Source organism: Diplotaxodon limnothrissa, linkage group LG23 (genome assembly GCF_057381915.1).
Source record: "Diplotaxodon limnothrissa isolate DT_005_m linkage group LG23, D_limnothrissa_male_GT1.1, whole genome shotgun sequence".
In the NCBI taxonomy this organism is placed as follows: Eukaryota; Metazoa; Chordata; class Actinopteri; order Cichliformes; family Cichlidae; genus Diplotaxodon; species Diplotaxodon limnothrissa.
This window is the reverse complement of record NC_140617.1, coordinates 11,955,066-11,977,596: the sequence shown is the minus strand read 5'-3', so window position 1 is coordinate 11,977,596 and position 22,531 is coordinate 11,955,066. Positions and strand designations below refer to the sequence as shown.

Genomic DNA, 22,531 nt, shown 5'->3' with positions numbered 1-22,531 from the left:
ACAGAGAGGGAGCGAGGCCTTGACCCCCTCATGAAGGTGAAACTCAAGACACTCGCCAGTAGATACTCAGGTCTTCCAGGCCCAGGTCTCGTATATTTTTTGCACAGATGTTGGGAGGCCTGCAGGGAGACGTGTCGTTGTTACTCTTAGCCTGAGCCCAGAGTCTGCGTTTCTCTGACCAACAGGAGAGGCGGGTGAGATGTCTGGACATGCTCTTTGTTCTGCTGGGAGCTTTTCCTCTAATCAATAACTGAGAACCGAACGATGACAACAACACGCTCGGGCATCCAGCCAACTACATTACAGCTGCATAGGAAAAGCAGAATGTAAGAGGAGCACATGAGACCCAGTGGAAATGGGGACACAAAGGCCTCACTACAGCAGCAGCAGCAGCAGCATTAGCAGCATCAGCAGCAAGCACACCTCGTCAGCCTTGCCTGCGCTGGCAGAGCAACAGTGCCCCCTGCTGTTGAAAGCAGAGACCGGCATCCAGCAGAGCAAGGGGGGTTCAGAGTGGAGAAGAGGGAGGGAAGAGCCACTAGATGCTGAGGAGAAGTCATGGCACAACACATTCAGGCCTCGCAGCTCTTTGAAGGCAGATCAATAGCTAACCATTATCCTATTGTTGTTCCTCATCCAACCAGCACTGGTGAAGCCGGAGGAGGGGGATGGTTAGCCTGAATGCTGAAAATGCAGGGATTTTGCAAAGGCAGGGATTTATTTGGGCAATCCAAACGGAATACAAGAAAATTACACAAAGAGAGGAAGGGGAAAGTACAACAGAGTAAAATGTAACAGAAAGGCATCCTAAGTAAGACACATCAGTGGTGCAGTGGAGGTTTCATTTAGATTAGTTTTCAGAGGTTTTATGAAATCATTGATTTTCCATTCATTCATTTCATCTGCTTGCAGAAAAAAAAAATTCAACAGATGTGATTTCTGTCAAACCTGGTTATTCCCACACAAGGGTTATCAGTAGCTAGCCCAAAGCTAAACACCACACTCAGCTGTTAAAATGCTACAACAATTAGTGCCAATGCTTACTGCCTTAATGCGAGTCAGAGAAAACGGTGCGATGGTTAACACACGGTTACAGTGCGCCCTGCAGATGATGGGCGGTGTGTGCCATAGTGCCCAACAATCAGCTTTTAACTGAATGAAATTATACTTTTTTAGTAAAAGAAAAGAAAAAAACAAGAATCTGATTTTAAAGGCAAACAATAACCAAACCTCAAATGAGAAAGACACCAAACATACAGTGCAACACAAAATGTTTCCAACGCATAACTGGACACATTTTGAAGCAGAAGAAAATCTCTCATTCTATCTTTGGTTCTCTACCTCCTCTGTCCCTCTAACCCCATTTCCCCCTCCAACCCCTCGCCCCCTTCCTCTCTATATTGATGCGGGTATTTAATTAGTACCATAGACACAAAGTTTCTATTTCTTGTTACTATTGTGCTCTGTTGTGCATAAGTATGGCACCTTGTTGATAAATCAGAAACAAAAAAAGGAAGGACTTTTTAAAAGGGAAAAAAGAAGGATGCAAGGACTGAGGCCAACGAAGGACGTGGTTTTGTTTCTTTTTCTTTTTTGCATTCTGTGTGAATATAGACCTGCAGGACATTTACCACAAGAAAGAGAAAAGACAAGAGAAACAGGGAGCTGCTGAAGAGAAGAATAAATGACAGACACTTTCTCTCCTTTGGCATTTCGTGTCGGAACTGTGGTACTCTCAGCCCCCCCGCCCCTTTAAAGCTGAGCCCTGAGGATGGGGTAAAATTAAGAGGGACAAAACATGACCTCCAAATGTCCTGGCTGACTCGCTATGTTTTATTGGAGGGTGGGGTGGTGGTGGCGCGGGGCGTTTACGCTTGGGACTCCGTAGTTATCTGTGTGGTCTTAAGATGCAACTGTAGCATTTCCAACAATGTAGTCAGATTAGCAGTGCAGATTAGATAAGAGGTGGTCATTGTAGAGGAGCTGATCAGGAGGTACTGACTAACTTCACGTTGCTGTAAGCAGTGAGTTAACGTCGCCAAAGGATGATGAGCTTAAATTGACTTGTGGTATACAGTTCAGTGAGCATAGATAAATAGCTAGATTCAGCTTTAGGAATGACACTGACAAAATGACGTTTGTAGTAGTGAGAACCAATGTGGCTACCTCACTAAGCTGAGTGGTTTGTGAAACCGCCACTAATACCAAAGATACTGCAGCCTACCAGTCACAAACTGCCTAGGGGGACACAAACCAAAAAAACGAGAGCCCCCCCTCTTTGCCCCAAACTGTTACAAACACACTTATGATATTATGCACACACGCACACACACACACATGTTCCTACTAACAGCGCAGTCAGACTGCATTGTGCCACATAGGAGGAGGTGGCTGCCTTGCAGACAGAGTTGAGTGCCTTTTCCCTTCAACCACGGGTGGGACTGCACTGGACACACACCCACACACCAACACACACACACAGATGCATGCATATAGCGGCATACCCACTTACAAGCGTGTGCTCACACAGACAATGCACCCATAATTGGATGGACAGAAAGGGGGGCCAAAGAGAGGGACACAGAGTGGGGGCTGTGTCAGCATTTTCTCCCATATTGACTTTCCATCTTGATACACTAGAATACAAGCACTTTATCATGTAGAAAGTCTATAAAACATTTTCTATACGCTATTTATTTGAAACAAAATTATATGTTACTCCTTAATCTGTCGGAGTCTTCGTTGCCGTATCGTCGATCTTCTGCTAGCTCTCAGCCTTCGTGTTTCTCTTTTGCTTTCCGCCCGGCCTGCTTACGCTCTCGGCCGCTTTACCTTCCTCACATCAGAGATATTTTTGTGTAACAGAGAAAGAGAAGGGTAAAGAGGCGGCGGCTGTAAGCACCCAGAGGGCTGTTGTTATAAAATCTTAAATGCCAAATGGCTTTCTTTCTCCCCACTGCGTGCAAGCACAGAGGCTGCACTGGAAAAGTGTGGAAGACTCGCTGACAGTTTATAGACACACACTCTCTCCTCCCTCCACCTTGTCTGTCCAGTCAACTTTCCCCCTGGCTAGTGCTAGGACTTGGTAGGCGTGTGTTGACAATTAATTCTGAAATACCTCAAAAACCTTTCATGTAAACTTTATGTAATTTAAACTGAAAATAATACTGCTAATGATAACAATGATTATGAAAGTATGATACTATGATAGTTAGTTTTGGAACTTGTGACTTGAAGCTTTATACTGTTAAATTCCTTTTATTCGTTTGCTTATTTTTCTCGTACGTTCTCTCGTTTGTTTTTTGCTACGGCATGTACTTACTGTTTTCATAAAGGAAAAGACATTGTGAATGTTTCTGTGGAGGGTCACGCGAGAAAAAGAAGAGACAGAAGAGAAGGCGAGAATAGAGGGAGATGAGCGAGAGCTGCTCGCTTCAGATGTTTAGTTCAAAGCTCTCTCACAGACGCCTACATTCAAAGAAACAACAAAAAAAAAGAAAGAAAGAGAGAAAGAAATGACAAAAATGTGATTTGGGTTGAATTATAAACCAAAAATTTGATGTTAAACCAAAGGAGGAATAACCTTATATCCATTGTTAGCTTTCTTCTGCCTTTCAGTTGTCTTTTCTCTGAAAAAACAAAAAGAAAAAAAAAACAGTTTCACAGTTACTTCTGAAGGTTCCTGGGTGTGTTCAAGTGCTCCTGATGTTCTTAGAATATTAAAGACCAGCACCTCCTGTTGAAAAGAAGGTGCACTTTTTTTTCTTTTGTGCATGGATATTGTATAACTGTATAGAAACCAACAGGAATGACCTGTGATTTTGTGGGGAGAGGAGGAGGATGGAAAGACTTGGGTGTGGGGGGAGAAGGGTGGGGGTAATAGTTTGGTTATCAAAAATAAACAAAACAGGGTGGGAGGATTTGGGTTTTAGGCGTTGGAGGGGTCTTTGTTTTAGAATTTCTGTCACTGTTGGATTCACTGGTTGTGTGCATGTGTTGTTGCAACCCTTCCCCTTTCCCCAATGTTTCTTTGATGTATATAAATCCAAACAGTAGGGGGCAGTGTGTGCTGGGGGAGGTCAAACTCCTCTCCTCCCAATCAATCGCATTCAATCTTCATTCCTCAGCTTGCGGTCCTCACTCGGGTCCTGAAACGTGTGTCTTGCTTTTCCAAAGACAGGCTGTTTACTTGGAGTTAATCACAGGGACACACTCAGACCTGAGCGGCCTTCCGATACCTGTACGTCTGTCTACATGCTTTCCTTCGGTCTGTGTACAATGTATATGTGTTCATTTCTACCTATGTGGAAGACTATTTCTATTTTCTGTTCCTTTGCTATGGGTTGCAATATTTGTCATGCAAAAATCTGAAACCATTTCTTACTGACCGACCAACCGCAGTACCATGTGGCAACCGATCATCCCGCCTGAAGTGTCGTCCGCATCTACTGTCAAACAGCATATTCGTGTCATTTCTCTGTGGGATTGAATAGGTTGCCGGTGGGACTGATGTAGACACCCCCAGTCACACTGTGCTCTCCCTCTTCTGTTACCTGTTAATCAATCAGAACCAAGTGTCTTTGTGATGGTAGAAGACAATCAGTTTCAAAACAAGAAAAAAGGTAGAGAGAGGGCAGGCCAGAGGAAGGGAAGGACGGAAGAACAAAATCACGCGGAAAAGAGGCTCTCTGAATCGTGACATGCTGTAGTGCCCGACTGCCAAACGACTGCCCCACTCACTCGTTCATCCTTCGTCCCATCTCGACCAGATCTCACAGCTCAAACCCCTCGAACCGACGATCGCATGACCAGTTCCCCGCCACCATTGTAGTCCGACGCAGCAGTGCAAAAAAGAGCTGTGGTGCAAAGACCATGTTTCCCATCACCCACCACAATGTCCTGCTAATGTAATGACGATGTAACCAGCCGCGAGGAATTAAAAAATGGCTCCGGTTGGTGGCTTTTGCACAGAGAACTATGCAAACACCTGACCCCCCCAATCCTAATTGTTGCTGCTGGGTCAGAGTGTAACCCTCAACCCCCTCTCCCTTCCATCCGCGACATTTAAACGCTCCCACTCATTTCGACCTTCACAGCCATTTACTCGGCCAATTAACCAATCCCATGAGCCCAGTGTGGGCGGAGTAACCCCAGTCACTCAGGTTATGGTGAGAGTGGCTGGGGACACAAGAGCACTACAGCATCCCATGTTTCACCACACTGAGATCACTTAACTTTACACGAACGCCCCAAACTGCCACTGACATCAAAATGGAGTCCATGCTGATGTTTGCAAGCCGATCCACCACACTCATGGCTCCATCGTTCTACAATGTTCGACTGTCTTTGTCCCCAGCGCCAAGGAAGGGCCACAATCAATGCAAAGACACTTTCATTGTACCTACTTAAGTTTACAAAGTCGTCTGGAGATGGTGGCTTATATTGCACTCGGACAGACAGACAGACACACAAACAGACACAGGCACATGCTGGAGAGGGTGAGTCTGCCTTTTGAGAGTGTTTGCTGAAACCAAAGATGAAATCAGAGGTATGACAATCTGGCTGCCAAACCTAGAAGACAATGTTCAGCTCTACGGGTCCTGTGATTTCCCGGCCGTGTGGACATTCCACTTATTGCACTTAAACACACACACGAACACACGTGTACATGCACATACCCCAGCGTAAACCCGTCACACATCTCCGCACCCACATAAACGAGGGAAAAACCCACTCGCGTCTATTCAGAAAGCCTTTTTTCCCCTCCTCCCACTGCAGAAGCCGGAGAGCCTGTGGAGGACTTTTAGTTTCATTCTAGTTGAGACTTTTGAGAAGGAGAATAATCTGAGTAATAACTGTTACAGAAAAATAAAAACTTAAAAGGATAATATGGGTAAATTGCGTGTTTTGAAATAAATTAACAAATAAAACAATTGTAAAACAAGGCTATGCTGTCAGTTTATTGTGTTTGGTTCGATCCTCAAAGGAAATCCGCTGTAACCTCAGCAGATGGAGATTTGATTTTTACCTCTGTTTGAACAGATCCAAAGTGCCAATGCGAAGATAATAAACAAGATTTATGATGCATAATATATTTTGTACATTATATCATTAACTTTATTTCGAAATAGCATCTGTACAATAGTGTAACAGAACTGCCCACAGAACCATACGCAAAACACTGAAAGACACAGAAAAGTTTGCTGCAGGAGCAGACGATAGATGTTATCTGTTACAAAAACTTTTAATGCAGCTCTCCATTACGTATGTTTCACACAGGCAGTCGCTTTTCGCCTTTGAGACAGCGCAGTTATGACTTGCAGTCACTTTCTCATGTGTGTCGCTGAGGTGATGTGGCGTCCGGACCCAGCTCCCTGAGAGACAGCATAAGAGGAACGGCGGAGAGGCGTCCCCCTTCTGAAACGAGACCTCAGTTCCACTGACTGATGGGATACACTGTGGACCTGGGTCACAGAAGGGGAGAAACATATCAGCGACTGTTTACTTTATATAAGGTTTTTGGGGGTGTTTTTTGTTTCTTTTAACCCAAGAGTAACAAGAAACTCAGTAAACTGAACCGGAGATGATGGCTGGGCATGTCAGCAGCAGCTACAACTGCAAGCATGATCTCCTTTCTGTCTCCAGTGTCTTCTTATTAAAGCTCCTTTTCTCTGGTCCTCTTTTCCCTCCTCTGTCTCTCACGCTCTCTCACCTCTGCTTTGGACTTGGGCACCAGCACAGCACCTGTAGGTAAGGTGTATCTGTGTCTCTGTGTTGTCCGGTTCCTGTCTTTTTCCTCAGGCGGCACACCTTGGGTGCATCGGCTAATCAGCATGCTGTGCTCACAACCCCTTTGCCAACCCACTTCTCAACAGACTCTCTGTCAACCTCTGTGGTCTGAGGATCCCCTCGTGCTCCATGCAGCCTTTGTTGAATCCCGTCTCTGATGATTTTCTGATCATCGCTGCAACTGCTGCATTATTCAGTAATTCTTTGAACTTCGCTCTCTGGTCTAGTGTACTGCATCTGAGTCTGCCGGTTCTTTGAAAATAAGCTCACAATAAACTGCAGCACATGACTAGAAAACGATCAGATAATAACAGAGTTTTTACGAGCTGCTGCAGGTTGTTTGGCGTGGTATGCGCTGTGATTGTTGACTGTGAGGACAAAGTTTCTGTGTGTTTCCTGTCAAGAGCTGCAGTTTATGAGTCTACAGTTTTTCTCAGTTTTTATGGCCCTTTTTACACCTTCTCTCTTTTGACAGAGAGATGGCATAAACTGAGCAAACTGTGAGATATGGAGCATGACATTCAGTGACTCGAAACCTAAATGGACATACAATTTACATTTTTAGCTTTTCCTTTTGAGAAGTATTCCTTTTCAAAAAGATACACAAGTAGATCTTCCGTTCATACTCTCCCATGCACAAAAAGATCACCTTGTGTTTGTCGTGGGCGTTGAGGATGACACTGAGGGCGTGAGCAGTCACTGAGGGCAAAACAGCTGTCCAGGCAACAAGCAGAGCTGTGAGCCACACAACTGGATCAGTGAAGGCGTAATCAGACGCACCTGATAAAAGGACAAAGATAGAGCAACTATATCTTTAGACAGAAATGGATAGAGAGCCACAATTTTCTAAAGACAAATTGAAATCAGCTCCTTGTTATTGCATGTTTTCTTTTTTGATTTTTAGTCCAACAATGGGATGTTATGTGACATCTTAAAGCAAAATCTCACAAGAGTGACAAACAAATAATAATAGGCCTGTGCTGAATACCAAGAAATATATATTCCTTGGGTGATTGCTCAAAAAGGAAGCGGTTGTGGGTGATCCTGGTACAGATGAAGAACAGCCCCACGGAGACAATTACAGCTGCTATGTTGAACTTGGTCCAGTATCTGGTCAGCAGAATAATCTGAGACGTGGAAACACATTAAAGGATAAAAGTCCAACTGGATATGCAGTACAGTGTTCATGTCAGAAAGGAGACCGAATAGTAAACATTTATATAATCATATAGTAAGTCTATACGAAATAACGGACCAGCAGATAGTTCAATTACTGTAAATAAAAATTAAATTATATAATTACGTTTTCTAAGGTCAGATCATTCCTATTTAGATCAGTGTTAGAAAAAAAGAAGAAAAAAATAATTACATTCAGATCACCAGTGTTGGGCAAGTTACTTTGAAAAAGTAATTAATTATAGTTACTAGTTAATTCTTCAAAAAAGTAACCGAGTTAGTAACTGATTTACAAGATTCTAAAAGTTATTAATTACTTGAAAAGTAACTATTGCATTACTTTAAATAAAGGTTTCACTCTCTGGGGTCCAGGGTATAATTGGCCATTTTAAACACTTTTGATTTTCCCTCTACATTTCACCTTTAGAAACTATTTACTTTCCCTTGTTTGGTATCATCCTTTTCAGCACAACCTCACGTGTCTGAATTTACAGTCATGTTTTCATTTTGACATACTGTATTAACACAATTGATCTAAAATCAGAGAAAAAAAAACATAAAATCCTAGTAGAAAATGTTACCTTTTACCCTTTTTTTCAAACCATTTCAAACTATTTACAGAACAATCAGCTGTTCTGGATTCAATAAGATGCCACACAAATTATTTGTGCCGCTCCAAAAAAATAATTTCTGTCCACTATAAAGGAGAACATCTCAGCCTGATACCTGCAGGTCTGACAGCAGGTGTATCACTCCTCCTGTTTTCTACCTGGAGACGGCAGTCGCCTCATTGTTCTGACACTCAACACAAAACTATTCACAACACTACACACTAACTACACAACACAACGTCTTGATGCATGCTCAATCATCCAGGTAAGTAATAGGGGTGCAACGATACACAAAATTCACAGTTCGGTTTGGTTAGATACTTTGGTGTCACGGTTTGATATTTTTTCAATACAAAAAAATGTTCATGCCTTTTTAATTTGTCATTTATTAAAATTATAAATATATATTTTTACTCAAAAGTACAGTTTTTAAATTTAATGTTGCTGAAACAACAAAATAATAATAAAAATAAATCTATCTGATCGAGAAATCACTCATATTTGGAAAAGAGAGTTTATTACAGAGAAATGGCTCTTTCCAAAATAAAAGCTATGCTTCTTCTGGGCTATATTCTCAGCAGCATATTAAACATATCAGGTCCCCATAAGGAGAATCATGTGCTAACGGCTGTCTAAATGACTCGGGTAAAGTTTGTAGCATGCGTGCTTGTTGTTTTTGTCTGCTTCCACTTGTCTTTGCACTAGGATGATGTCGGTGTAAATGTGCAGTCATATTCGTTGTGTTCCCACTAGTGCTGTCAGCGTTAATCTCATTAAAGTGACATTAACGCCATAACGCGGCAAATCTCCGTTAACGAGCTACCGCGGCACTCGACAGTGCAGCCTAGGCGGAGTAGTTGAGCGCAGATCCACTAAGCGCTCAACACAGATAGCATCTTCAGAAGAAAAGTTGATAAAGTAAATAAAAAAATTCGTATTGTTCGATACATATGCGTACCAAACCGAAAGCACTGTATCAAACGGTTCAATATCAATACGAGTACTGTTGCACCCCTAGTAAGTAAATCTCCAAAAGTTGATTCTGTTCATCTGAACTTAGCGTTTTCAGTGGGAGAAACGTTTTGTCACTCATCCAAGTGACTTCTTCAGTCTCAGCTGACTGCAGGTTTCCCCAATCTTATAAACAGTACATTTGCATAATTACTGAAACCAGCCCACTGAAGGAACAATGGGCTGGGAGGTCAGTCCCTTCATCATAATTATGCAATGCTCATGAGAATTTGCAGAATTCAGAATAAGAAGCCTGCAGTCAGCTGAGACTGAAGACGTCACTTGGATGAGTGACGAAACGTTTCTTCCACTGAAAATGCTACGTCCAGATGAACAGAATCAACTTTTGGAGATACACAAGACAACACATTAACTACACACTCCAAACACGCTAAACATCACAAATCTCTCACATTTTAAAACTCGCGCTCTCTCTCTCTCTTTCCCCCTCTTCCTAAACAACCAAATGTCATGGTGCCATATCATTTTTTGATTGGTCGACATGGTGCATTTTTCCACCAACACAAACGGGCTGTTTTTTGTTTTGTTTTTTTATTTTTTGGTCATAAGCAGAGAGTGCTTTCTAACGCTCTCCTTAGACAGTAAACGTGGCGAAACTATATATGTGTGTATATATGTCTGTGTATATATTGTTTATTATGACTCTGGTTTTACGTGGTATATATCACCTTGTTGCTTTGTCATCTTAAAGTGGTCGTGTGATTGTCTTACCACGACTATTTTATTCTGCCTCAACCAAACAGCAGCATTAATGTGATTGTTTTGCCCCCTTATCTCCAGGTGTTGTGCCAAAAAGTGATCGTCTGCCAGAAAGTGATTGCCTTCAGCGGGAAGGCCTTCACTTTTAATGATCGCTTTCAAATGATTAAATATGTATTCCAACAGTGGCTATAGATGAGTAGGTAATTAATTATAAAACATTTTGTAAACATTATGAAGTTTTCATAACATAACATTCACAAAAAACTTAATTAACTATCTACAAAACATTTAACCGTGGTTATTATAAATATAAATCAGTTAAAAATGTTACACTTTCTGTTTCACTGTGACAACTGCATCTATGAAAAAAAGAATAGAATAGCCCTTTATTGGCATTGCCCATGTACACACAAAACCATAAGACATCCTGACCTCAATCATGGCAGTGAACGTAACTGCCATGGAAACCGTGATCGCCATCGTCTGGTAGTCAAAGACCGTGTTGTCGAAAACGCAGAGCGGGATGAAGGCGAAAACGAGCGATGCATACACAGCATGCAGGAGTGACAAGGACAACTTGAGAGGGCTCACGAGCTCATGTCTCTGTCCACACTTGTACAACTCGGGAAAATTTAAGCTTTTTTCTGCGCTGACATCCTAAAAAAGAAAGAGGCGATTTTTATTGTTTAGACATTCACACTTATCTTCTTTTAGTTTAAAATAAACTCTCCAGCTCACCTGTTCAAAAAAGGCCAGGCAAAGAATTGGGTATGCACTGTAGAAAACCGTGTATAAAGCGATGAACCATGATTCATACAGAGACTGTGAGAGAAACGTAATTTTTTGAACCTCACTTCATGCCGTGACTATAAGGCTTTAACTGGCATAATTTAATATCTGTTTTTGTCTAACCTGAGCACTGAAGCCATTGAAGAAACCAAACCATAGATGCACAAGGGCAAAACTGCAGGTCTTAAACAGGAAATAGCGCAAGAAGAGGGAAATGCGCCAGTAGGACCAGCGGCCATGGACGAGAAGCAGCCGCTGCAGAAACCTGAACTGGGCCAATGCAAAGTCTGCATTCTGCACCGCCTGACCTCCCTCCACTCCTGCCAGACCCACACCAACATGAGCCGCTGGTGTTGAGGAAAGAGGAAGGAGGCAAATGTTAAAACATGAACACAAATGATCAGAGCACACTGATTTATTTTTACTTTTTTATATTGTAGAACTACAAATAAACCCTTACTCTTGATCATATTGACATCATTGGCACCATCACCAATGCTCATGGTCACTGAGCTGGTATGTTTTCTCACCAACGTGACGATTTCGGCCTTCTGTGCAGGTGTTACGCGGCAGCACAGCACAGACTGACAATGTTCTGCCAGGCTCATGAATGTGGCCCCCCACTCTGGCCTCTGGTCAAACTCTGTCTGGGGAAAACAACACAAATGCGTAGATGCGAGGGAGACTTAAATAACAAAGTCATTTATTATGGCTGATGCAAAGTCCAAGATACAAAATCCAAAAGGCAATAGACTCAAAGAGGACGTTAACAGATGCTCAGACAAAGAGTGAGGGGAAGGACTGGACTATTTATACACAAGAGGGTAATCAAGGAAGCAGGAACAGGAGGGTAATGAGACAAAACTGAGCTTAATTTAGACAGAGACAGAGGGGGGAGTAAAACTAAAGGTATGAAACAGGAGAGAAGTCAAAAGTAAAGCAAAACATGATTAAAAACAAGGAAACACAGAAATTTGAACTTTACAGAGGAGATAATGCAGGAAGAAAACAGAGGAACTAAGAAACTCTTTAAATACAAGCAGTAACTAACGCAAACTGAAGGCACAAGTACTAGTGAATAAATGAAGATCAACGCTAAATGATCAACAAAACTAAGAACCGAGAAACTATGAAGGAACCAATCAGAATTCTCAAAAACAACAAATCCAGGCTTAATAAAAAACAAGAACTGAAATAAAGAAATAAAGGCCTGATAGTAACAAACAGAAGACTTTCTAGAGTTTAAAAAATTACTTTAACCACCTCACTGTACATAACCCTACAACAAAACCCTCGAAGGGGACTGGCGGCAGCTCCCGGGCCTTGCAGATCCTCATGTACTAAATAGAAGTGAATGAGTTAAAGAATTGAAAAGTTGAGAGAGGGTGAGGCACGAAAACGAGAACGAACAGTTTGTAGAAGTGGGGGAACAAACATAGATGAGACCTGGAAGCAGCATGTTTGGAGTTGTGGTCCCGCTCCTGAAATTCAGATAATTTATCTCCAATTAATGTAAAACTAATGATTTCTTGTTTGATCATTCCACTGGGCGCAAGAAATTAGTCCTAAAAGAAGAAGAAACAGAAGAATCTACTGCTCAACACCTTTTAATATCGCCTCTCCATGTCTCTGCAGAATACAACTTCTCATGAAACCAAATCGTCCGCAAATCATAAGATTTACAAAACTTTACATTGTCTATGTATAGCACAGGTTGGTGTGTTTACCAGCTCAGGTCCGGTGAGGACCACGGAAGTCTTTGCTACAGCCATCTCCTTGTCTACAGCCCACAGCTCTGTCTGTCTGGGCTTAAAGAAACTGACCCGTGGATCTGGGGACTGGAGTATCTGTCTGCAGGGGCAAACAAACAAAGATCAATGGGATGGTGTGAGCGTGTGTATGTGCATGTGGTTGGATGTGTCTGTGTATTTCTAACACTGCTAACCTCAGCTCGTCCCATTCTACTATTCTGCTATCAGGATCCAGTAGTTTGCAAGAATATCCAATATTCACTGCAGTCTCTACAAACACAAGGAAAGAAGTCACAGATGGAATCAGAATAACACAGAAACCACTGTGAAACTTTATTTTTATGACACGTTCAGAATTTATGCCATGCTCCTTGTTGTGTCACAGCTTATCATAATACCTTTTTTGTCTCCAGTCAGTACCCATACTTTAATCCCGGCCTCTTGAAGTAGAGCAATGGTTTCAGGCACTCCATCCTGAAGTCGGTCCTCAATTGCCGTCACCCCCAGCAGCTAAAGCAAGACTTAATTTCAGCATCCATACAGCATATTCACATTTTTAAATATTACATACATATTTCATACCACAAAGTTCTATGACTATGCCCATAAAAATATGAAATCAGCCCTTTAAATTAGACTAAAGACTTCTTCCGGGGAAGAGTGCCTACCTGTGCATTTGTGCGTGCCCTAAAACTCCTGCAATGTGTTGGAACAGACATCCTTCAAATTGATTATCATTTTAGAGAAGCAACCAAAGTCACAGTGAGAAAGACTGTATTGCTGCAGGCAATAATGTTATCAATGTGTTGTGTGCTTGTTGCATGCACTGCAGTTCATGCAGTTTCCACAAAATAGTGATGCAGCAGAGAGCAGACTGAGAATAAACGACGCCATCACAAACTACCAGACTTTCAAACATCCCCAGTGTTTGTTATCTTAATTAACTGTCTACAAATATCTCTCAAAGGTATGTTTAAAAATGCAGTTTATTGAACAGTTTCTGATGCATAAAGTGCAAGAACACTGCAGTGTTTTGCCTCAAATCCTCATGCAGTTAACCTCTCAGCTATAGGGGAAAATACACAAAAAGCTTACGGGTCTGACCTGCGACTTTTGCCCCCTTTACTGATGCAGGCAAATTTTCTGTTTTTAGCTTGTGGTGATAATGCTGAGTGGACTGTGGTCAATCAACAGTTTCTTGCAAACCCAGTGCAGTTTGGTTAGACGTTTAATCACTTACAAACATGCTTCAAATCAGTAATCTATTTGCTGTTACTAAACCAAACAATGGGCAATAAAAATAATAAACAAATATAGATAAAAAGAAACACATTTGCATTTTAATATAGAATATTTTAAATATTATGAAACGTAAAAAGTAAATTAAAATTTTGGACGTCACAGTGGAACTCTGTTTTGATGTGCCGAGCGTGGTAGGACAACTCATGACTGACCTCAAGCTTTGCATGAGATTCATTCACTGAAAATGGTGTATGGTGAAACCAGATCTTTGTGATTGTAGTCTAAAGTTGTATGACTGCATCAGAGTCAAAAATAATGTGAGAAACTTGGTCAAGTTTAACCTTATAAAACAGGTTTTAACGAAGAAATTTTTTTTTTAAATCAGTCTGCGCTCAGCTCCACAAATGCGAAAATAAATTTTGGGGAAAATAAAGGGCTGAAATCTTTAAGCATTAACATTATTAGAACCCTTTAAATGAAGAACTGACAATATATAAAACCACACTGAGCACGAGCCCACCTGCAGGTCCATTTCCATCTCGTCATATAATTTTTCCAGCAGCGCGTCACGGTCGCAGGTGACCATGGTGGCAGACTGAGCCAGAGTTTTGTTCCACTGCTCCCATGATGCTTCAGGAACAGATCGAACCGCAACGCACAGTGTCCGCAGACAGGCCTCGGCAAACAGCTGACAGAAGATAAGTTAGATTGGTTTTTGATAGGCTGACGTTATTTACTGAGTAATCCTTCAGGCAGAACTGGAAGAAAAAAAACAAGCGATAATCAGGGATGCCTCAGCTATCTCATTAGCTAGTAACGACTGGTTGGATCCGTTCTTGAAAACCTACTAATCATTGATTAAGAGCCTTCAGTATAGTGTGTAGATGGTTTGATGATGTGACAAATGATAACTGTAGTGGAAGATAATGTAGTTTTAGTCTGTGTAGACTTGCACACATCGCAGTCACAGAAATTTGAGAGCAAATGCAGAGTACGTGATAACTGTTAACAGGACGGAAAAAACATTACGTTAATTTAGCTTAGCATAGTGATTCAAAACAGGAATGCTTTACCTCTAGAGCTCTTTCAGTCCTTTCCTGATGTGGAGAGTCCTTCTGCAGTCTCTCCAGGATCACTATATCTGCCCCTTTACAGTACAACTTTATTCCACCTTCTGGCTCCCGCACTAAAGGCAAAAACCCCCTCTTAGTATGGACTAAACAAAAGGATGTCTAAGAAATAACAAAAGGCTGTTTGACTTAGAATCAAACCTGTGTGAGCCAAATGAAAAAAGCTATTATATGCGTGTGTTTAACAAGAGCTGCTCTCACCCAATACAGACATGCGTCTCCTCTGACTGGTGAAGTCCAGCAGTGCAAGGAGCTGATACCTGCGAGTGACGCCCAGCTCTGAGACAACAATAAAATCTCTCGCCCTAGAAAGAAAGACCCAGCCCAGCTCTCTGGCAGCACCAACAAGTGCTTCCTCATCTGGGGACGCAGCCTGGTAAACTGGAGTCTCTGTGGGAACGCGGTTAGTGCACAAAGGAGGAAAACATGTTGTCTTCCAGAAAAGGACCACAGTTATTCTGCCATGCACATTCAGATTAGTGATTTACAGGTTTTCTTAGATAATAGCAGAGAAAAAAAACCTTTAATCTTTATTTAACTTTAGTTAAGTTGACAAAATTCACAACTTAGGTAAAAAACATTACGGACTCACGACATGTGCAAAGCCTTACGTTTCTTCCACTCTGTCATGACAGTATGGCATAAAGCCAGCGCTGTAAGGAACTGTCTGCTGAGCGGACACTGGTTCCCTCTAAGTCTGTCCACGAGGGCTGGGGCTGACATAAACAGGCCACCACAGGAGAAAGGATTCCAGCTTAAATCCATGGGCTGCCCAAAGGCGGGGAAAGAGGTAGAATATAAGATGATATCATTTCAAACATATACTGAAGGATCTTTAGGGAATACCTTAGAATAAGGTTAAGTACATATAAAAAAGTGTAATTGTTTACCTCTACATCCTCTGCCCCGACTGAGGCATCACCTGTAAATGTATAAAATAAGACATTTATTTATTAATATATATGTTTTAAAGAAAGAAAAAAGAAAGTGTCATCTGTGGTGAAGGTTGGTATTAATATTCTCCTGTGGTGGTGAATGTTGGGGTTACTGTTGCACTGAGCATGTTAGGAGTCTCCGCTGGCTTTTCTCGAGGGATGAGGTTTATGATGTAAGCATCTTTCTCCAGAGTCGTCTTTGTTCAACTGTAAATCTTTGCTGTCTAATTTGAACTTACCTTTACCTTGTACGAGTTTTTAATGAAGGAAATTGCTGCAAATAATAACTCAGCATGTAACCTCACACATTACTGGGCACAGGCTGTACTGTTGGACCATTAGTTGCTAACAAAGTATTCTTAGGGGAACAAACTGGGTCATTGCTGCTAAAGTTGTGTCACGCTGATGAGAAAAACTGATTTAAAGCTTTCGTGTGTGACTTTGTATCAGCGGCTGAGCAACAAAGACACGCAGTTCTTTCTGTGCTACTTCTGTGCTACTTTAAGCTGACTCCAAAAGTGAGTCGATCCCATGTTTAAATGCCAATTTTATTAATATAGCACATTTCACTACACCTAAACTCATTGTGCTTAACACAGAAGATAACAACATAAAAACCTTTGTGGGTTTACAAAGCCTTGAGGAAGTGCAAACAGCAAAAATAAAATAACAATTGCCACACTTTATGACATTAACCAAAATTGCTAATCTTAACTGACAACTTCTATCTCTCAACCAATCCAGACATGGTGGCTTCATCCAAATAAAAACTGCATAACTGGGCACTTTGCAATTACATTTTAAAACACAGATTCTAAACATCTGTGCAAAATCATCTGATGTATTCTCTGTTAATGAGTTTTGCTTTTGTAAAGCAGAGTATTTGGCTTGTCCAAACATCCACCTGCCCATGTGGCATGACCAGAACATGGTCTGGCCTGCTTTAAGCTGAAAAATTAAAATATCACATTAAATATAGTGTTTTGTTTAGTCACGACACACTTTCAGGTCAGTAATCTGTAAAAGAAGGAGCTCTTGTTACCATAGATTTCCCCAGCTATGCAGCATTGTCTGACGAGCAGGCGATTCTGGGTTAGTGTTCCAGTTTTGTCACTCAGCAGGTATCCCACTTGGCCGAGCTCCTCGTTCAGTGAGGTATGCCTAGCCTGAGCCGGTTTGTCTGCCTGCTGCCAATACATCTCCAAATCCCAGCCAATAAACAGGCTGTGGACCGTGTGGACCAGCTCAAACCTGCAGGCACACACACATGCATGCATAATAACCCAACACACGCACGCAGATGTGCATACCCACTTTTCTCCCCACCCACAAATGATTGCAGTATTGTAGATGGAACTAACGAGATGTAGAGGGCTATAGGCATGGCTGGGCTGAGAAGGATGATGTAGCTCCAGTAGATGAGGAATCCGGTGTAGACAGCATTGCTGTTAAACACCAGAGCGGACAGAACGCTATTCTGTCTCATGAGCTGAGCAGAAAACACGCCACTGCCAATGGCAAGGAACAGAGCTGCCAGCAGCACACACAGGACTATCTAGACAGAGCACAGACACACAGGGTATATAAAAACTGCAGAAAATGTCTCGTGGTTGTTATTCTCATGCCCTCCATGCACTCACCCCCATCACCACTTTGTTAAAAACTTTTTCCATCTGAGTCCTCTTCAGTTTCACTTTCCCGCTGTTCCTCAGGATCTTCGTGTCTGCGCCTGCCGTTAAAAACACCACTATTAGATGCTATTGCTGACCGGGCTGATTGAGTAGACGGTCAAGCAGCCAGAGGGTGAGAGTTCAAGCCCGCATGTCAACAAGCTTCTGCTGATGTGCCCTTGAGCGAGACGCTGAATTCCTAGCAGATCCGGGGGTTTCTGACCCCGGTGCAGGGAGGTCAGGGGAAGAGAGAGTTTTTCTTTGCAGGGATCAATAAAGTATCACATTATGTTTTCCGACGATGCTGTCTCAATCTCGCAGACTGTGGAAAGTCGCTGAACTTTGTGTGCAGAAATGACAAAACCATTCTAGGGCAGAAAACTGATTTGAACTCAGCCCTACAACAGCAACAACATGCAAGCTTTGATGGAAGCAGGTTATGTCGAATGCGAGTTTGCTTAGAGTTATTGTCAGGCTTAACTGGGGTTACACCAGTGGGCAGCTTCAGATTAATAGTATGAAACTCATCTCTGGATAAATTTGATGTACTGATCTGCTTAACCAGAACGGGAAGGGTCAAAGCTATGGAATCCGTGACACTTCTGCCTCGTCCAATAATGTCAAATCAATGATGACTCAAAAGACAGGAAGAGCCTATAATCTGCCAGACGCCCACAGCTATAAGAGTGAGGTAATCAGGACCATTATTAGCAGCAGATTGTATTCCTCATAATAACATTTGTCATTGAAGTGAGTGGAGGCAAGAGTGCAAGGTGAACATAGCAGATCTGGGAACATTGTGTAAAAGTGATATCGCTGTGCACTAAAGTAACAGTTTTCTGAACACAGATGACATAGTTCCACTCCTCTTTCCCATCTAAAGAGTACCGGTGTAGATAGCCAAGCCGTACGCAAAGGTTGTGTTGCGTAGGACTGTTCCCCTCAGCAGGATGTGCTCGCTGTCCAACAGGAGACCCTCTCCCCGCCACTGCAGCTGACCTCTGAAGGTGTACAAGCGGTTGTTGGGTTCCTCACAGCGTACAACACCTGGGGGAAAAAAAATCACATTAGATCTCACTCTTACTATTTGGTTTTTATAAATGCACATCTGTATTTTTAATAAAAATAGGTTTATTCACCATCAAAGGAACTGAGGGCCTCCTCTGAGGGATTAGAGGTCAGATCTTCATGTGTAGCGCTGAGCGCCTGTCGGTACTTGAGGTTGGTTTCTCTAAATGAAGAAAAAAACGGAAGTGTTCATTACAAAGTCAAACAAAAGAGCATCAATACACTGAAAATACTGAAAACACAAATTAATGTTTTGGTTATATGGATGAGGGCAGTCGTACGGTCTTAATTCTGTAGTTTATGAGTTCAATAAAAGACGATTTGTATGCACTGACACATACAGTCACACCTCTGCCTCCTCTATTAATAAAGATGTTACATTTATGTCATGTTTTCAAATTTTCTCCTTCACAAACATTTTTTGACGCCCATATTTGAAGCATTTTTATTGTCCTGTTCAAAGACTTAGAAAATGTATCATTACTGTTACTGTCTACTTTAAGCATCATAAACGTTTCTGCATTTACATCAGTGTGTGCGGTGCCAATACATTTTAAGAGAATTATTCAGGGACCGGACTGATTGTGTCTCTTTACCCATCTATATCAGCCGTCTCCACGTAACACAGACTGTGAGGCTCTGAGCTACATAAAAGAAGAAGATCGGCCTGGGTGGGAAAACAGAAAACATTAAAACAAAGCAGAGAGGGTGATGAGGGCGAAGGTGTGGAAACACAAACTGACACAAAGCACGCACTAAATCCAGTTGGATCCAGCTATCCTAAGAATATACTGGGGTTTTTTTTTACCGTGTACTGTATTTTCTAACAATATTATTGTTATTATATTCTCGAAACAAGGACAAATAAAAATTGCTGCACATTTCTACGTTTTATGAATCAAGAAGCTCACTGGGAAGACTTGGTCTTTGTGGATCCGCAGCACATCCCCCACACACACGTCTTTCCACTTCTTCATTTGAAAACTGAGACAGAGAACAGACGAGAACTGAACGATTGAGAAGAAAAAACCCTTTTGAATGGTTTTCTAGACAAACTCAAGCAAAATGTTTTAAAAAGCAACACATAAAAACATAATTAGTAACCAACATTCAAATTAAAGTTTTGTTCAGGGCAGGAATTTACAGATTCATACTGTTTAATTACAAAAACAATGAATCATCTTTACACTGGTTGTGTTTTTTTGTGCATTTAGTTTGTTAGTTCTTTGCAGGACAGCGATGATTACATGAAATAGTACAATTCTTCTGTAATATGTGTAATATTTGCAACATAATATTCTCAGAAACAGTAGAAGTTAAAAAACATGTGTCATTAAGAGGCTGGTCATAGTTCTTATCTTTCAATAAGTGGGGAAACTGCTCAGTGCATTTGCCCTGCTCTAATGCGAAAACGGGACTATCCAGGGATTCACTCATTCACACTTCATTAGAGGTTCATTAGAGGTCTGTTTCAAAGTGGAGATGTGTTGGCTCCTGAGAGAATAACCCCGCCTTTGTCCTCACCTTTGGGAAATGAGAATGTCACAGGGTCTGGAGTTAATCTCAGAGTCACTGCGTCTTCTTGCCTGTATCGGATGTAGGGAGAGAAGGACGGAGACAGATGGAAGGAGAGTAAAAGAGAATGAGCAATTGCTGGGAAGCATGACAAGGGTGGAGGGTAAGAGTGATGGACAAGGAGCAAGCGAGAGGGAGTGAGGGTGGCCATGAAAGGTTGAGAAGAAAAGAGGAGAAAGGAGAAATGCCATTACGAGGCTCTACAGTGACACCAGCTGGGAGATTTACACCCTCCACTAAATGATTAGTCAATAGAGAGGGGTCAAGCAAGCATTTCACCCAGAGCTGTTAACGACCGTAACTCAGCGATGCACTTAACCAGGGAATTCTCCATGCAAAACATCACACCTGCATTTAAAAGGAAAGGCTTTAATGATGGGAGAGATAAATTAATGCTACTGGGATGACTGGTTCCGTCAATGAGGAGAGGACAAGGAGTCAATGAGGACAGTGAAGGAGAGAAACAAGTAAGTGGCATGGGCATAAAAGCATGCGTGAGCCCGGTCACATACTTATATTCAAACTCCTTTATCTGTGTGAGCGGAAACATGCAGCTCAGAGAGGGACGGGAAGCCTCACCATGTCGTTGCTGAGGTCTTTCAGCCCTCTCAGTGAGAGAATGGAGATCAGCGGGATCATGGTGATGTACCATGGTACTGATGAGATGGCAGGGACACACTTGAAACCACATGCAAACACAAGCACGCGTCAGCCACATCATCCAGATAAAGTTCCTCCACCATTAATATAAACTATGCAAAATGCTTGCAAATGTCTGCTGAGTTAAGTTCATTTTGACAAGCTACATTAACCAAATACGAGCTGGTTTGTGATCACGCTCACTAGTAAAAAAAAAAAGAAAAAGTGAAATATAGAAAATTAGCAGCATGCTATATCAGGTGTAAAATGTAAAAATGTCAGCATATTAAATTATGCATTTGTTAAAGCTGAGCTGACAGAAGCACACAAAGCAGGATTTTTGGATTCATAGCATGTAAAAACAAAGCGAGACGCCACAGCAGAGCCTTCATCTGACCTGCAACACCAAGATGAGGAGATAATAGACATTGGCTGCTCGCTGGAACTGTTCAAATAGCGTCAGGGGCAGGAACGTCAAGGGGGTGTACTTGTAGCTGCGCACCACATTGTCCTGGCAACCGATGCGGAGAGCCATGGAGAGGGGCAGGTAGAAGACACACATGCAAACATCAGCGCATCAGCCTGACTCTGAATGTATCAGCAGGTGTAAGGTTTTCGTGTGGGATGGCTGACTCACAGCGGATCTCCCCCAACGGAAGCACAGAAAGGATTTCTTCTGTTTTGGTTTGTGGTAGTGGCGGCTGTTTGCTCTCACCTCCCATGTGAAGCCTGTCAGAAAAACTCTGTGATCTTAGACAACATTTACATAAAGTGATTTTTATGAGTCATTTTTAACAGTGATTACAGATGCAAAGAATTTCCTGCACTGTGCGTTTTCATGCAGGTGGATGCTGTATAGTACCTCTGTCAGTCCTCTCCTCATATCCCCCACTTAGAGTCTTAAGAAAGTTAAAAAAAAATACTCAAACAACATCTGCTAAAGAAACTTTATCTACTATAAGAAAAAAAAAATCAGCGTGGATGTGAAGGTTGCAAATCAAAACTGACATCCAACTGCATTTCTTTCTGGACAGATCTTATGAACACAGATATGAATACGGTGTCTGAAATAAAGTACAAAGATCAAAAGAGACGTACCAGATTCAGCACTTTCATTGACCATGATGTTGATGAAGACTTGGACGCTTGCAGACTCCTGTTTGCTGCTACACAAAGTAGAAATATGTTTTATCAGCAGACATGCAAACTCATCGCAGTTCAGTGACCACACAGGCAGCAATTTGATCTGAATAGGGCTGAGCTCATCAAAATAACCTATTGGAAAAGTAGATTTCACCTTCTTTCACCTTCTTTCACCATGTTTTAGTGGAAAAAACACAAAAACAGAAACATATTTACACTTGAAAAAACACCCAGTTAGAGAGGAGATGATAAATGGTACGGAATGGCCACAGCAGGAAT

The 22,531-nt window shown here is 41.9% G+C and overlaps 1 protein-coding gene across 1 annotated transcript; it reads right to left on the bottom strand.

Annotated features, from left to right (window-relative positions):
* Positions 1-6,308: 6,308 nt before the first annotated feature.
* On the bottom strand, positions 6,309-22,232 carry atp8b3 (ATPase phospholipid transporting 8B3). Its single transcript, XM_085348793.1, has 27 exons — positions 22,208-22,232; positions 21,747-21,838; positions 21,507-21,620; positions 21,050-21,148; positions 20,420-20,481; positions 19,807-19,879; positions 19,492-19,562; positions 18,967-19,058; positions 18,716-18,874; positions 17,798-17,886; positions 17,519-17,712; positions 17,200-17,408; positions 16,113-16,144; positions 15,834-15,990; positions 15,424-15,612; positions 15,166-15,278; positions 14,613-14,780; positions 13,249-13,360; positions 13,045-13,120; positions 12,827-12,950; positions 11,560-11,746; positions 11,223-11,446; positions 11,049-11,132; positions 10,743-10,967; positions 7,778-7,916; positions 7,439-7,569; positions 6,309-6,464 (listed from the first exon to the last, which is right to left on the bottom strand). Exons 1-27 carry the CDS (start codon positions 22,230-22,232, stop codon positions 6,324-6,326), a joined length of 3,381 nt encoding a protein of 1,126 aa, XP_085204919.1. The 3' UTR covers positions 6,309-6,323.
* Positions 22,233-22,531: the final 299 nt, after the last annotated feature.